General features: G+C 50.6%; 1 protein-coding gene across 3 annotated transcripts in view; it reads left to right on the top strand.

The window, feature by feature from the left end:
• Positions 1 to 16,418, top strand: part of LRSAM1 (leucine rich repeat and sterile alpha motif containing 1) — a 39,292-nt gene that overhangs the window by 6,955 nt on the left and 15,919 nt on the right. For all 3 annotated transcript variants that reach the window (XM_059141369.1, XM_059141370.1, XM_059141368.1), the window contains 8 exons: positions 740 to 824; positions 1,138 to 1,259; positions 4,552 to 4,642; positions 8,470 to 8,600; positions 13,464 to 13,493; positions 13,924 to 14,046; positions 14,313 to 14,452; positions 15,364 to 15,408. In XM_059141369.1, coding sequence (XP_058997352.1) covers positions 740 to 824; positions 1,138 to 1,259; positions 4,552 to 4,642; positions 8,470 to 8,600; positions 13,464 to 13,493; positions 13,924 to 14,046; positions 14,313 to 14,452; positions 15,364 to 15,408 — 767 coding nt within the window. The remainder of the gene's footprint in view (positions 1 to 739; positions 825 to 1,137; positions 1,260 to 4,551; positions 4,643 to 8,469; positions 8,601 to 13,463; positions 13,494 to 13,923; positions 14,047 to 14,312; positions 14,453 to 15,363; positions 15,409 to 16,418) is intronic.

The raw sequence follows: 16,418 nt of genomic DNA, 5'->3' as shown, positions 1-16,418 counted from the left end.
GTCACCCCTTAGGAAGCCACAGCGAATGCCCAGGTGTAGGATCTTTGGGGACATGTATATTTTCATAGAATTGTTGCATTCATCATTTTGTAACTTCTGGATACCTGACAATAATTCCTAACCATCTTTTGGTTCATTAAATATTCATCTGCCGCATAATTTTTAATGACTGCTTAGCTTTCCATTGTGTCAATGTTTAATGAGTACTTAGCGTGCCGGCCTCTTGGCCTTGCTTCCCTCACAGTGCAGCATCCGGGTGGGAGCGAAGCCTGCGGAATCCGCTGAGCCTACCTTCCCGTCTGGGCACCAGCAGCTGCCAGCCTTGAGACCTTGGGCAGATCCCACTGCCTTTCTGCAGCTCAGCTTCCTTCCCCCCGAAACTGGGATTCCTAGAGCCCTGTTGCATGCTGCCTCCCCAACGTCCCTGAACCTGCTTGTCCCCTGCTGCCTCCTTGCTGGACTGTGGGGCCGTCATGGGGCATTCCGTTGTCTGCATAAACAATGGGTCCTCCCCAAGAACCAGTTCAAGGTCAGGCTCTGCTCTCTTGGGCACGTGACTTCACTCTGAGCCTGTGTTCCCATCTCCCACCTGGGATTATAAAAATCAGTGCCCTCCTCACAGGGCTGTCAAGGGGAGTTAAAGATGTATGTGGTGCCCAGATGCTGCCTGGCCTGAAGCAGGGGTAGACATTGTTCTCTGCATCTGGGTTCTCGTGTCATTTTTTCCCCTCTGTCTTAGGTCTTAAACGTGGAAAGGAATCAACTAACGTATATCCCACGTTCCATTGGGAACCTGATCCAGCTCCAGACTCTCAATGTGAAAGGTAGGGGCTGGAACGCACTGTCCATGTGACTTTCAGTCGGCACTGGGCTGTCTTGGCCAGCATCCACAGAGCCCTCTTCCTGGGAACCACCGAGCATGAGGGCACCCAGCTTATAAGTGGTAGAGTAAGAACTTGAACCCAGGTCACCAAAACTGGACCCCTGTGCTTTTCCTCCCGGAACCTCAGGTCTCAGGCACTGTGCACATCCCGGGGTCAGAGGGAGGCACCCACGTGCCCCGAGTCCTGGCAGCGTCGGGCAGGAAGTTGGTGGAGAGGCTTTGGGGGTTGAGCTGTGCCATTGGGATCTCTCCAGATAACAAGCTGAAGGAGCTTCCAGACACCGTGGGGGAACTTCGAAGCTTACGTACTCTTGACATCAGTGAGAACGACATTCAGAAGTTGCCGCAGCTCCTGGCGCACGTTCGAACCCTGGAAGTAAGTCAGAGCCGTTCCTGCCTGGGGTTCTCTCTGGGCCACAGCCCCCCCCCCCCCACGTTCCTGAATGCCTGCTCTGGTCATGGGTGCTGGGCTGTCAGAGATCTCAAGGCTCAGTTCCTGGGAGCTCACAGAGAGAGCAATGTCGTGCAGCTGTCATTATGTGGCTCTTGCTGCCACGATGGTGGCAGAAATACACACTCCTGGAGTGAGGACAGGACACTGAGTTCTGGTGGTGTCGACAGTCTGTGAAAAATGTGGTGTTTGAGCTGGGCCTGGAGAGAAGAACTCGCTTTAGAGTAGTAGACCTGGGTAGCGGGGCATTTGGGTGCAGGGGAGTACGGAGAGCCCAGAGTGGACAGCACAAGGTGTGTTTGGGGCATCTGATGTGGTGGGCGCTTGCTGTGTCTGGAGGGTCCAGATTGGGAAGAACCCAGAGCTCTGTGACGGGGAGAGCATCCTCACTGGGAGGTATAGAAATTGAGTTTCATCAGAGCAGGTAGGGGGGACAAGCTTTTCCTGGGTCACTGTATCAGTTTGCCAGGTGGCTGGTACCACAGACCGAGTGGCTTAAAAAAGAGATTGATTTTCTCACGGCTCTGGAGGCTGGAAGTCCGAGATCAAGGGTTGGTTGCTTCCGAGGCCTCTCTCCTTGGCTTGTAGATGGTGGTCTTCTCCATGTGTTCTCACATCATCTTCCTTCTGTATGGGCCTGTGTCCAAATTCCTCTTACAAGAACACCGGCCATGCTGGATTAGAGCCCAGCCTGGTGATTTCATTTTGAACTTGTTTACTTCTCTAAAGACCTTATATCCAAATACAGTGGCATCTGAGGTGCAGGGGATTAGAACTTCACGTATGTGTTTTGGGGGGTCTACAGTCCAGGCCTTAACAGACACGGATACAGGCTGCTTGCTCAGGGAAGGCAGGGGCACTTAACAGTTGAGGATGAGATGGCCCATCCTTCTCTGGTGCCTACAAGGCTAGGTGCTTAACCTGCATCCGTTCCCTGAATCCTCAGGAAAACCCTGCAAGCCAGACACTGCTGGGCCCGTTTGCAGGTGAAGAGGCTGAGCCATGGACAATTTCAGGAGCTTGCCCAGGGGCCGCACAGCTAGTGACAGCAGAGTGGGGTTGAAAACTAGGCAGTCTGAATGAGGGCCGGTGCTCTTCACCTCTGTGCAGCTCAGCCTTCTGGAACAGGGACTTCTGTATCCACGATGACACAGTCTGGCCAGCATCCCAGAATCCTCTGCGGAGCCGTCAGTGAATTACCTCTCAGGCATGCTGAGCGCCAGCTTCTGTATCAGAAGTGGGTGGGTGAGCATGAAGACAGCAAAGGAAGGGGGCTGACCCCAAGGGCTGATCCCTGCTGCTGTGGCAGCCAGCCTGAGGAGGGACAGGATGGTCAGCTCCTCTCCCTGAGCAGGCGGCAGAGACAGTGCTGCCCAACAGAACTTTCTGCAGGGATGGAGATGTCCAGTGACTGTGCTGTCCCAAGTCGGTAGCCCCTGGCCACATGTGGCCCTCAAGCACTGGGAGTGTGACTAGCATGACCAAGGAAGTACGTGTTTACTTGTACAGTCTTTTTAAAGATTTATTTACTTATTTTAGAGAGAGAGATACACATGTGCACGTGAGCAGGGGGGAGGGACAGAGGGACAGAGGGCGAGGGAGGGAGGCAGACTCCCCACTGAGCACAGAGCCGCATGCAGGGCTCGAGCTCACATCCTGAGATCATGACCTGAGCTGAAACCGAGAGTGAGACGCTGAACCGACTGAGCCACCCAGGCATCCCTGTTTATACTGAAATAAACGAAGCTCCACGTGCTCAGTGGCCGCCGTGCCTGAGCACACAGCTCACAGCGTTGCTGAGTCCAAAGCCCTCGTAAGTCAGCTGGCAGGAGCTCTGAGAGTGATGTGCTTTCCATCCACTCTTTAAAAAAAGGCTTTTGAGCTTCTTGGTGGCACCTTTGTTCAGGAGGAGACCATAAATGGCCATTCTTGGTTAAGGTCAATGTCTTTCTCTCGTGTGTTCTCCTATCACTCATCAAACAGCCCTGCCGCTGGGTAATAGCATGCCTGTTGAACACTGATGGAGCTGAGCTTCCGGGAAGTCACCTGTCCTGTTCAAGGGCACACAGCCAGAACAGGTCAGACTAGGGTCTGACACCAGGGCCGAATGACCGCATGCATCGCTGTCCAGCTGCTGCTCCTGCCAACAGTGGGGACACCCACAATCTGTGTGTCCCGTGCAGTAGCCGCCGGCCACGTGGCTGCTGCGCACGTGAAATGTGGCTGGTGCCACTGAGGGACTGAGCTTTAAATTCACTTTCATTTTAGTCGGTTAAAATGTAAACTTACGTGGCTCTGCATGGCTCGTGGCCACCAAACGGGGTGGTGCAGCCCCAGCAGCCAGCACACTTTACTGTTGGTGACCAGCATGATCCGTGTGGGTGAATATTCTTTATGTAAGGCCTCCCAGGATGGGGTTTTCTGCTCTCGGGATCCCCAGACCCAGGCAGTCGGATCCTGTGCTCCAGGGCAGGCTCCCCAGGGAGAAGGGCTGTGCTGGCCAGGGCTGGTGGGTGTCTGAGCTGCTTTTCCCACTCAGCTACTTCCGGCCTAGTGCCTCAGGCCTTCTCCTGAAGCAGGCCTACCTGTTCCAGGCAGAGAGGATATGGGCTCCTGAAAGGGGCTTAGGTAGCTTCCCAGGAGGCCTCTGGAAAGAAGTGAGCAGGTGGCAGGAGGGCTGGATTCAACAAACAGACAAACAAAAACAACAGACAACCTTAAAGCATGGCACTGGACGGCTTTGTGGGCATCCAGGTCCCTGTTTTCTGGGCCTCATAAACCCGTAAGCAGGTGCATGTGTGCCCGTATAAACATTAGGGTTTTTTTTTTACTTAAAAAATCATATTGTTAAAAAAAAATCCAATTTCACATAGAAAGTACTCTAGAATCTACCCTTTGGAAGAAACCATTTTGAGTTTGATGTGTGTTTCTTCAAAATTTTCTGTAAGTGTACTAATGTGAGAGAGTAGGAGTGTTTCTTTTAACAAACACGGAATCTTATTCTGTATGTTGTCCTTTAATTTCCTTGTTTTCCCACTTTTTTATGTTTTTCTCCAAAAACACGAATCATGTGCTGGCTACACACCAGACACTATTTAAGTGCTGGGAACGTGGCAGGACCAAGACAGAGGAGACAGTAAACACAGCCTCGCAACTAAACCAGGTGCTTTGGGATTGTGTTGACAGTACGTATAAAGAGTTTCCCCTATTTCTGCAGACTCTGAGCCTCGACACCTCGTCCATGGTCTACCCGCCCCAGGAGGTGTGCAGTGCTGGCACCCAGGCCATTCAGCAGTTCCTCTGCAAAGGTAAAGCCAGACACCTTGCCTCCTGCGCTCAGCGAGTGAGCGTGGTTGGAGCAGCAGCCCTGTGCCAGCCCAGACTCGGGGCATGGCAGAGACCGAGGAGGCCACAGTCCCCGCCTGCTTGGCACTCTCCAGGTCTGGCAAGAGACACAGGCAAAGCAGATGGTCACAGGAGATCGAGTTACTGGTTAGGTTGGGGCGTCAGGGAAGGTCCGAGAAAGTGTCTTCGTTGAAACCTGAGGGCATTTGGGACTTAGGAAGGAGAGGAGGCTGTGGCTGGTGAGAGCAGAAGCATGTTAAAGAGCCTAGAAGGGTAGAGTGGTGGGAAGCGTGTGGCCGAGGAGGCCAGGGGCGCTGGGCACCCACACAGAGGGAGGAGAGGTGGGTTGGAGGCTGGAGAGGCCATCGGGGCCCGGTGTCATACGGGAGAGGCCTCCCTCCACCCGCGGGGAAAAGGGCCTGGAGAAAACAAGCGTGGAGGCCAGGGACCAGTTAGGAGGTCACTGGCGTCACCAGGACTGAGACCACAGGGGACTGGACTGGGAGGAGTGACAGTGCAGCTAAAACCCAGGGCCACCATTGGTCCAGGTGCCCAGAGGGGAGGGCAGAATACCTGGCCACCTCCTGTCTGGCGGATTATCTTACAAGACCAGTGCTCTAACCCCTGAGCTATGGAGCCTTCCCCTTGGCGGATTGTCTTAATTCGGGGATCCTGACACCTGGGGAACTGGTAGAACACGTCCAAGACTCATCCGTGTGATCTGTGGGTGACAGAGGTGCCATTGCAAAGCAACAAGAAAGGAAAGCGAAGTCTTTTCAATACATGATTTCAGATCAGTTGAATATCCACGTGGGGAAAAAGTCTTGATTTCTTCTTTCAGTAGGAAACAGGCAACACCAGCCATAAAAAGTTAATAAATTATATTTCTCTAACATTAAAAAGACACCATTTGGGAAAAGAGAGGGCAAGCCATGAAGTCGGAAAGGATATTTGCAATGTATGCATGTCCAGCAAAGCACCTGTTTCTAGCAGATAAAAAGATGTGTAAGCAAAAAGCGCTGTCAGAAGTCTTGAATAGGAATTTTGCAGAGACTCTCCAGATGGCCTAGAGTGTCTGAAAAGAATGCTCAACATCTTTTTGGTCAATAGGAAAAAGCACTTTAAAACTACACAGAGACACTACCACGTCCTACCACGGCCCCTAAAATGGCTCAATTAATGTCAGTACAAGAACCAGCAAACATGTGGAACAGGGGCTCCCATCCACCAGGGGTGGGGGGTGGGAGTCAGACTGCTTCCAAAAATTGTTGTTACCATCTCAAGCTGAACATTCAGACACCCTGAGGCCCATCAACTCTGCACCTACGTGAGTGTCCAGGGAAAGTGTGTCTGAGTATATGCCAGAAAGCCAAGTACAGAAATACTGACGGCAGTACAGTTTATAACAGCCCAAACCTGACATGCTCCAAGTGCTCATTGGTGGTGGGATGGGTAAACACACTGTTTCAGACTCGCACGTGAATATGACACCGCCTTCAAATACAGCTAAAGCAGTCTGGGGTGCCTGGGTGGCTCAGTCGTTAAGGGTCTGCCTTCTGCTCAGGTCATGGTCCCAGGGTCCTGGGATCGAGCCCCGAGTCAGGCTCCCTGCCCAGCAGGAACCCAGCTTTCCCTCTCCCACTCCCCCTGCTTGTGTTCCTCCCTCACTGTCTCTCTCTCTCTGTCAAATAAATTTTAAAAAAGAACAAAAGCAGTGTTAACTGCCACGGCCACGGTGAACCTCACAGACATGATGGGCTGTGAGAGAAGCCGGACGCTTTTTATTTTTTTTAGATTTTTATTTATTTAACAGAGATCACAAGTAGGCAGAGAGGCAGGCAGAGAGAGAGATAGGAGGAAGCAGGCTCCCCACTGAGCAGAGAGCCCGATGCAGGGCTCAATCCCAGAACCTGGATCAAGACCTGAGCCAAAGGCAGAGGCTTTAACTCATTGAGCCACCCAGGTGCCCATGAGGACTTAATTCCGCACGTGACTCCATCCTCATGACTGTAACAGAGCTTCTAAATCCCCTTCACCTTTCCCACCCATTCCCCCACCCAAACCCTTTATCTTCCTTAAAAAGTTTTCAGCTGTGCAATTTCTAGGTATACAGAAGACAAAGAATAAAGCAGTGAACGCAGCTTAAGAAATAATTCTTCAATTTATTTACACAGTGTAGTAGGTAAACATACTTATGTAAAGTTTGGGGGTTTTAAAACATTTTTAAAATGTTTTTTAAAAACATTTTTTTAAAACCCACAAGAGTGGGGCACCTGGGTGGCTCAGTGGGTTAAAGCCTCTGCTTTCGGCTCGGGTCATGATCCCAGGGTCCTGGGATTGAGCCCCACATCGGGCTCTCTGCTCAGCAGGGAGCCTGCTTCCTCCTCTCTGCCTGCCTCTCTGCCTACTTGTGATCTCTGTCTGTCAAATAAATAAATAAAATCTTTAAAAAAAATAAAATAAAACCCACAGGAGATAGCATACTATTGTGATTCTGAGCGCTGCTTTTTACTCAAGAATAGGTCTTGGGCCTTTTCCTAGTTCACAATGGACGCATCTGCCTTGTTTTAAAGTTCTATCTAGTAGGTCACGTAGTGGTGGGCCACAGCTGATGTGGCCTCTCCCATATGGTGAACATGAGCTTATTTCCAGTCTTCCACTGTCACAAGCATGTTAACCCACCCCCTCTGGCACAGTGGTGGGGAAGGGTGCATTCCTCGAGGGCAGGCTGCCATGGGGCCGGCAGGTGAGAGGAGCTGAACGCTGTGCACTGCACCGAAACTGCACCAGTTTCGGTTCCTGCGGGAAGCTTCTGAGAGAACCCTTTTCTCCTTCCCACAAATAACATTTGGTGTTACCTTTAAAGATCTTCTACGTTTATTTATTCTGACAGATAAACAAAGCAGTCTGCTGCTATCGTAATGTCGTGTTCTCAGTTATTTGGATATTTTTTCACATGCCTACTGGCCATTTTTAGTATTTCTTTTACCGTGTGTATTTTTATGATGTTCTTTTTTTTTTAAAGAATTTATTTATTTATTTACTTGAGAGAGCATTAGAAGGAGGAGATCAGAGGGAGAAGCAGATGCCTCGCCTAGCAGGGAGCCCAGTGTGGAACTCGATCCTGACACGCCAGGATCATGACCCAGCTGAAGGCAGTCACTTAGTGAACTGAGCCACTGAGGCGCTCTCACCGTTTATATTTTTAAAAGACAACTTTGACCATATTAAAGTCTAAAGTTCTTTACCTAGAAAGATCCCATCACTAAAGTTAAAAAATGTTACCATCTAGAAGATAGTTATATATTATGGGCCCGAGATTATTAGCTACAATATATAAAGAGTACCTATAAATCAGCAACAATAAGGCAAGCAACCCACTCAAAAATGGGTAAAGAGTACAAACCCTGTCAAGTTATACAGGGGAAGAGTATCCAGGGCCAGAGAAGGCAAGCATCTTGCCCAAGGTTTGGGCAAGGAGATGGTGGATCAGGCTTCTCCACTAATCTCCCCCAGGCTTTTCTCATCACCTCATTCTCACGTGGATGATAAAGAGGCGGCTGGCCAGCCTGCCTGTTTGCTCAGCTGACACTTCTTGAGCACTTTCCAAGTTCCGCGGCCTGGCATCAGGACTAGTAAGCAAGTCGGAGGGCTCCATTCAGTTCGGGGCTAAGGGAACAGGGAAGCAGGGGACCAGGCAGCTGGGGCAGGACACTGGGGAGGAAGTCAGAGGCTGCAGGAGCTGACGGTTCTGTCCCCTCCCTCCTGATCAGCTTGTGTCCTCTCGCAGAGTCAGGGCTGGAATACTACCCCCCTTCTCAGTACCTGCTGCCAGTTCTGGAGCAGGATGGAGGCGACACCCCCCGGGACAGCACAGACGGGCCCTCGGACAGACTCTGCCGGGAGGAGGTGGAGTGGCAGGTAAGGCGTACCTGGCTCCTGACAGGAGTGGGGGTGCGTGTGCGGGGAACCTGGTCATTGGGAGGGGTTCAGAGCTGCAGGCCCTGAATTCCTCCACCAAACTAGAATTCACCTCAGTCCAGACCAGTGTGCTAAGATGCTCTCCAAGCCTGCGCCACCTCCCCAAACAGCAGGTGCAAGGCTCCTCTCTGCTCCCTGAACCCTTCAGGACCTTTGAACTTGCAGTTTCCCTCTTCCCCCTTCCCAATCTGGAGTTCTCCTGGCTCACCTCTCGCTAACTCCACCGTCTCCTTCAGTTGTGTCCAAATCCCATGTCCTCTGAGAATTCTCCCTGTCACATCAACCCGAGTCAGGTTCCCTGCTATATGTTCTCCGGGTGCCCCCACGTTTCCTTGGGAACACTTATCACGGCCATAAATGAAGAATGACACAGGAGAGGATTTACGTCTATCTCTCCTGCTGGATAAAGCTTTGTGAGCGTGGGGGTTGTGTCTGTGTCGTTCACTGTTGTCTCTCAGCAAGTACTTCCTGCCTCGGTGCCCCTTGCTGTACAGAACGCCTGTCATGCTCTCCGCTCTGTGGAGAAGTAAGGGAGGCACATGTGTCAGCACAGCGAGGGGCCGGCCCTCCCTGGTCCCAGGGGTGAGCTAGCCTAGGACGGGCACCGAGGAGGAATCTTGGTCAGAGTTTGCCAAGTGTCAGGAGCCCCTGACACGGGAGCCAATGAGAAGCCACCTCTTCCCCACCTGCACTCCCACAGAGGGCCCACAGGACCCTGATGGTGGGATGGGGGGTGGCGGCGGCGAGGGGGACCAACTGCCAAGTTTGGCTTCTTATCTTCCAAGGACTTTTTTTTAATCTCTGGTTCCCTGGTGCTCCTCCCCTTCCTGTTGGACATACCACCATGCATTCCTTTGGAGTTTTATCTTTTTTCTGGCAGCTCAGTGAGAACTAGAGAGGAGGAAGATCTCTATCCAGGGAAATTGTGGCAATTTATACTCTGAGGAAGTATTTGCAGCAAACATTTCTTTTTTTTTTTTTTTTAACTTAATTATATTTTTTATCTCATTATTGTACTTAATTTTTTTAATTTTTTATTTTTTTATTAACATATAATGTATTATTAGCCCCAAGGGTACAGGTCTGTGAATCGCCAGGTTTACACACTTCACAGCACTCACCATAGCACATACCCTCCCCAGTGTCCATAACCCAGCACCCTCTCCCTACCCCTCTCCCCTTTGCAACTCTCAGTTTGTTTTGTGAGATGAAGAGTCTCTTATGGTTTGTCTCCCTCCTGATCCAATCTTGTTTCACGTATTCTTTTCCTACCCCCCAAACCCCCAAACTTTGCCTCTCAACTTCCTCATATCAGGGAGATCATATGATAATTGTCTTTCTCTTATTGACTTATTTTGATAAATATAATACCCTCTAGTTCCATCCATGTCATCGCAAATGGCAAAATTTCATTTTTGATGGCTGCATAGTATTCCATTGTATATGTGAACCACATATTCTTTATCTATTCATCTGTTGATGGACATCTAGGCTTTTTCCATAGTTTGGCTATTGTGGACATTGCTGCTATAAACAGTCAGGTGCAAGTGCCCCTTCGGATCACTACATTTGTATCTTTGGGGTAAATACCCGGTAGTGTGATTGCCGGGTTGTAGGGTAGCTCTATTTTCAACTTTTTGAGGAGCCTCCATGCTGTTTTCCAGAGTGGTTGCACCAGCTTGCATTCCCACCAACAGTGTAGGAGGGTTCCCCTTTCTCCTCATCCTCGCCAGCATCTGTCAGTTCCTGACTTGTTAATTTTAGCCATTCTGACTGGTGTGAGGTGATATCTCATTGTGGTTTTGATTTGAATTTCCCTGATGCCGAGTGATGTGGAGCACTTGTTCAGATGTGTGTTGGCCATTCGGATGTCTTCTTTGCAGAAATATCTGTTCATGTCTTCTGCCCATTTCTTGATTGGATTATTTGTTCCTTGGGTGTTGAGTTTGCTCAGCCCTTTATAGATTTTGGGTACTAGCCCTTTATCTGATATGTTGTTTGCAAATATTTTCTCCCATTCTGTCAGTTGTCTTTTGGTTTTGTTAACTGTTTCCTTTGCTGTGCAAAAGCTTTTGATCTTGATGAAGTCCCAATAGTTCATTTTTGCCCTTGCTTCCCTTGCCTTTGGCGATGTTCCTAGGAAGAAGTTGCTGCGGCTGAGGTCAAAGAGGTTGCTGCCTGTGTTCTCCTCAAGGACCTCAGTATGAGAAAGGAATCCATCAAAATCCTTGAGGAGAATGCAGCAAACATTTCTGATGCAGGATTAGCAGGCTGAATATATAAAGAGCTCTTTCAAAGCAGTAAAACACAGCAAACCATCCCGAGAGGGGGGGAAAAAAAAAAGCCAAAGATCTGTCAACAGGTACTTTACAGAGTAAACCAGTACAGATGAGGGGCACCTGGCTGGTCAGTCAATAAAGCACCTAACTCTTGATCTCCGGGTTGTGCATTCAAGCCCTATATTGGCTGTAAAGCTTATGTAAAAACTTAAACAAAAAACAATACAGATAATTGGTAAATGCGGAAAAAAATGCCCAATTCCCCTAGTAATCAGAGACCAGTAAACTAAAACAACAAAATACTGTTACCTCCTTCAGATTGGCACAAATGTCACTTTGATTATTTCTTGGCCAGAGTGTAGGGAAACTGTGGCCTCATCAGTTGCTCTTGGGAAATGGAAACTGGTGTTCCCACTGCGGAAGATAACCTGGTAATAGGGGTCAGAAATTTAAATGACCATGGCCATCGCCCATGATTCAGGATTCCAAATTCTCGGCACATACCCAGAGAGAGACACTTGTCCAAGGAGACATTGGCAAGAATGTTCCTTGCTGCCTTATTTGCAGTAGGGAAATATTGGAAGGCCCCTTAATGTCTGTCAGTGGGCAAAGGCTGAGACAGCTGTGTCCTGTCCCTACTATGCCCTAGATCTATCCAAACTTGGATCACAGGACAGATGGGTGGGTGAAAAGGGCAGGCTGCAGAACATGGAGATAGTATAGTGCCCTTCTATGTTCAGAAAGAAGGTTCAAATATATAGGAAAACAGATCAGCAATGGCCATTAACTGGGGGGAGAAGGGGGCAGGAGGATGGGTAGGAGGACCGTTTGATGACAGAGGGGCACAAGGGAATTTTGGAGGTAAAGGAGTGGTTCTCTGCCTTGATGATCGTGACCATTACATGACTAGAACTGCATACCAAAAAGAATGAATTTTACAGAATGTGAATTTTGCCTTCATTGCAACACATTTATATGTGAGCACACACAGACAGATCTTCTCTATTTTCCAGAAGCACAAATTATATGTAAATGTGTGTACTTGGGTCTGATAATGGTAGTTACATGGCAGGGGGGCTGGAGGAAACCAGGATCAGGCTGGGGGGAATGGTCTATGGATACCATATAGGCTGTTTTTAAAATTTTTCATAAGGAGAATATACTCCGACATTATCTGTATAATTGAAAGTTAATTTTTAAAATTTTACTCCTACTTCTGCATAGGACAAACCCAATTTCCTTATAATATGCTGCTTTTCCAGCTCAGACAGATTGATCCTGGCCTCTGAGCTGGATAACTAAATACAAAGATACTTAAAATACTTATTTAAGGGTGGCTCAGTGGGTTAAAGCCTCTGCCTTCGGCTCAGGTCATGATTCCAGGATCCTGGGATCAAGCCCCGCGTCGGGCTCTCTGCTCAGCGGGGATCCTGTTTCTCTCTCTCTGCCTGCCTCTCTGCCTACTTGTGATCTCTGTCAAATAAATAAATCTTTTAAAAAATACTTATTTAAGTATTTAAAAATACTTAAAGATACCTGTGTGTGTTTGTTGATGTTTAACTACAAGAGGAACTCCTGCTCCTCGTTACCAGTCTGAGCAATACGGAAATATGTAAACTAAGCGCATGTCCCCTCCTCTCCCTCCCCCAACCCACCCCCAGAGGTAATCGTCACAAACTGTTAATGCATCTCCTTCCTGAGTCCGATCTCAACAGGTATGAAACTCCGAGTTGAGTTTTGTTGCCGTTCTTACAAGAACAGGATCCCGCTGCGCAGAGCGGCAGGTGGCAGGCCCCTTTCTCTGCAGCTCCCCACCCCTTGCCCTGTTATTGCATAGCTGTGTGACCCGCTGCATGGAGTCGCCGTGACTTACTGAAGTCGATGAGCTGTTGCCAAGGTTGTCACTCTTTTTTTTTTTTTTTTTTAAGATTTTATTTATTTATTTGACCGATAGAGATCACAAGTAGGCAGAGAGAGAGGAGGAGGAAGCAGGCTCTCTGCTCTAGAGAGCAGAGAGCCTGATGCGGGACTCAATCCCAGAACCCTGAGATCATGACCTGAGCCGCAGGCAGAGGCTTTAACCCACTGAGCCACCCAGGTGCTCCTGGGGTTGTCACTCTTTACAGCAGTTCTGCAGTAGCCTGTACGTGTCCCTTTGTGCGTTTGTTTTGGACGGCTGGAGTTCAGGGGCACTGTGGATATACTGTACGGATAGGGAACCACACATCCCACTTCTTGATCCCCCTCGTTGAGCACCACACCTTCTCGGGGCTTCACCCATAGAACCCTCCTGAAGAGCTTGCTACAGTGAGCCAAGCCCGGTGGTTCTCCTCCGTGCTGTCCGCTGGAACCCTCTGGGATCCTCTATCAGACTACCCTTCCCCCTCATTCCCACCCGCCCCCCCCAACTCCGATGCAGTGCTTTGGGGCTGAAGCCTGTGTCTGGCTGCCCCAAGATTCTGGCCACAGACTGGGAATCCCACTGCTGCCCCCTTCTCCTGACCACTGTCTTTTTCCCCCCCAGAATAGGTTCTCAGACTACGAGAAGAGGAAGGTAAGAAAATGTCTATCCTCCTTGGCCACTTTTGTTTTTAATCAAAGATCTAGGATAAAAGATTTGAGGGAAAGAGTTCTTCCTGTCTCCAAATTAGAGGGCAAATTGAAGTTTCTCTCTTGATACCGTGCCTCGCCACATCCTTACGCAGCCTCAGTGGTGGCAGGGTTTCTCCACCACGGATGAGCAGTCTGAGGCTCAGGGACCTCAGACTCCAAAGCCCTAGGCTCTGACAGTAAACAATGTTTTATTACAGTTGGGCCCTGCAGCAGGGGCGGGGGGTAACGGGAGGCGCTGGGCTTGGAGGGTGTTGCTCAGTGTTCAGACCTACAGCCCGCACTCCTGGGAGCTGAGGCACGGATTCGCCCTGCTCCCAAGTCCTGACACCACAGAGCCTTGCCAGCCATCACCAGGATCTGTGTTATTGCAGGAACAGAAGATGCTGGAGAAATTGGAGTTTGAACGGCGTCTGGAACTCGGGCAGCGAGAGCATGCCCAGCTCCTCCAGCAGAGCAACAATCAGAAGGACGAGATCCTTCAGACGGTCAAGGAGGTCTGTGAACGGCCAAGTGGGGTGGGCTTGTCTGCAGGCTTCCTGCCGGGGGGCCCGCTGCTTCGGGGAGGCGGTGGGAGTAAGCGCTCTCCCTTGATCTTCCAGGGCCTGGGCGGGGGTGGCTGGAAGAACACCTAGCCCAGCCTCCTCATGCTTAATGGACTCCCCGGGGCCTAGAGAGGGGAAGACCAGGGCCAAGATGACACAGAAAGGCCTGGCAGGACGGGGCCCCTTGCTGCCCGCTCAGGCCGCCTGTCCCGCTGCAGGAGCAGTTCCGGCTGGAGCAAGGCCTGAGTGCGCGGCAGCGCTACCTGGACGCCGAGCGCCAGCGGCTGCAGGAGCAGCTGAAGCAGACGGAGCAGAACATCTCCAGCCGGATCCAGAAACTCCTGCAGGAGAACCAGAGGTCAGGCCCCCACTCCCCAGACCCAGGGACCTTCCCTGACGTTGGTACACTTTGAAGAGCCCAGGCCAGGGGTCCCTCTCTCACTTACAGTCTCTAGTCTCAACCCCTGCCTGAGGCTTTTGTCGGTAGGGTCCGGCCTTGGTGCCACTTTTTGCACCAGCCCGAAGGGAAAAGAGTCTGCGCCGGGCCTGACCTGGTCTATAGCTTGTCCTTGGACCCGTGCCTCCCAGGGGTCTGGTCTGTGAAATGAGTGGTTTTAGCAAGAGAGTTGAGATCATACTCTGCTCCAGTATTTTAGGTTCCAATGACCCGTTGGGCTAAGGTCAGCTGTATTGAAATTTGCCTTATCAAATCCTGTCCAGGGTAGGTGCTGCTAGGAGCCGACCTCAGTGGGCTTGGGGGAAAGGAAGCCAGATAGAAGTCTCCAGAACCTCTAGTTGGGGGCCTTTGTGGAAAGCCTCCAGAACGGGCTTTTGCCGCGACCTTGTTGCTTCCAGGCCTCCCTGGCTTCTCACTCGCTCCGTCACGCAGCAGTTCCACGGGGCCCGAGCGAGCCGGCAGGCCTGCCGTGTGCCAGCGGCGTGCTCTCTCCGCACCGGGGTGTCCCGGAAAGCTGCCCTGTGTCAGGTGCTGCTTACGGGCCGGGCCCTTTGTGTGTACTCTCTCATTCACTCGACAAGTACTCCGGGAGGCTTTTGCTATGAGGATCCCATTTTGCAGATGAGTTGGGACTTGGTGTGGCTGAGTCCCTGCCCAAGGACACAGAGCCCCAAGGTTCTGGACTGAGAACCCCAGCCGGTTCCTAAGCCCCCTCTGTGCAGCCAGTGCAGCGCTGGCAGGGCAGTTCTGTCGGGAACAGGCCTACTGGTGACAGCTGTAGTGGCCCTTCACACTTCGGGTTTACTCCACAGGCAGAAGAAAAGTTCTGAGATCTTGAAGTCGCTGGAAAATGAAAGGTTAGTGTTTCGCTCTAGCACTATCTCTGTGCTGCCTTGGGGCCAGGGAAGAGCTTTCGGGGAGAGAAGATCTTGGGATTCTCAAGGATTATGCCACAAAGTCTTCCTAAAGCTGTAAGGGGATTCACCTCCTTAGGGAATATTGAATTAAATAGAATCACTGCCTGCAAGTTTAACACTGAGAAAAACTGAGAGGTAAATAAAAACACGTGTATTGTCCACTGTATGGCTAGTGTTAAAAAAAAAATCAGAGAGGGACGCCTGGGTGGCTCAGTTTGTTAAGTGGCTGCCTTCGGCTCAGGTCATGATCCCAGCGTCCTGGGATCGAGTCCCACATCGGGCTCCTTGCTTGGCGGGGAGCCTGCTTCTCCCTCTGCCTCTGCCTGCCACTCTGTCTGCCTGTGCTTGCTCTCGCTTCTCTCTCTATGACAAATAAATAAATAAAATCTTTTAAAAAAAAATCAGAGAAAAATCCATTTCTCATTAAGGGAAACAGTCTGTTGCAAAGTAGAAAAGAAGAGGCCGGAATTAAAGTGAAGCAGTGTCATTTTTCTTCAAGACACGGCCTGGATCTGTGCTCAGAGCGCAAAGAGCCACCCTGAGTGGTGTCCAAACATTGCCAAGAGGCAGAAATTAGAGGCGGTGATCTTTGGGTTTTTTCAGTTGTGTTTTCCGTGTTTCCAGGTTTATCGAGACACACCGCTTTAGGAAAGGGTAGCTGAGAAGGAAGAGCTCCCTTTCGACTTTCCCCTCTCCCCTGCGGGATTATCTGGAATCCAGAATCTTCTAGTTCCCAGGAATCCCAGAATAGCAGTGTGGGCCCTGCTGCAGTCCCTATGCCGGCCTTCCAGGCCCCTGGCCGTTTGGGAAGAACAGCAGGGTGGTCCCCTGACCTGGCCCCTTCAGCCATGGTGCTGCGGGAGCTGAGAGCGGTCAGGGCCACGGTGCGTGTCATTGTGACCTTCCCTTGAGCAGCCCGTGGGCCTGGGCTGGAGGCAGAGGTGCTCAGA

Source organism: Mustela lutreola, chromosome 12 (assembly GCF_030435805.1).
Source record: "Mustela lutreola isolate mMusLut2 chromosome 12, mMusLut2.pri, whole genome shotgun sequence".
In the NCBI taxonomy this organism is placed as follows: Eukaryota; Metazoa; Chordata; class Mammalia; order Carnivora; family Mustelidae; genus Mustela; species Mustela lutreola.
Note: the sequence above shows the minus strand (reverse complement) of the source record. Positions and strands in the feature narration are given on the sequence as shown.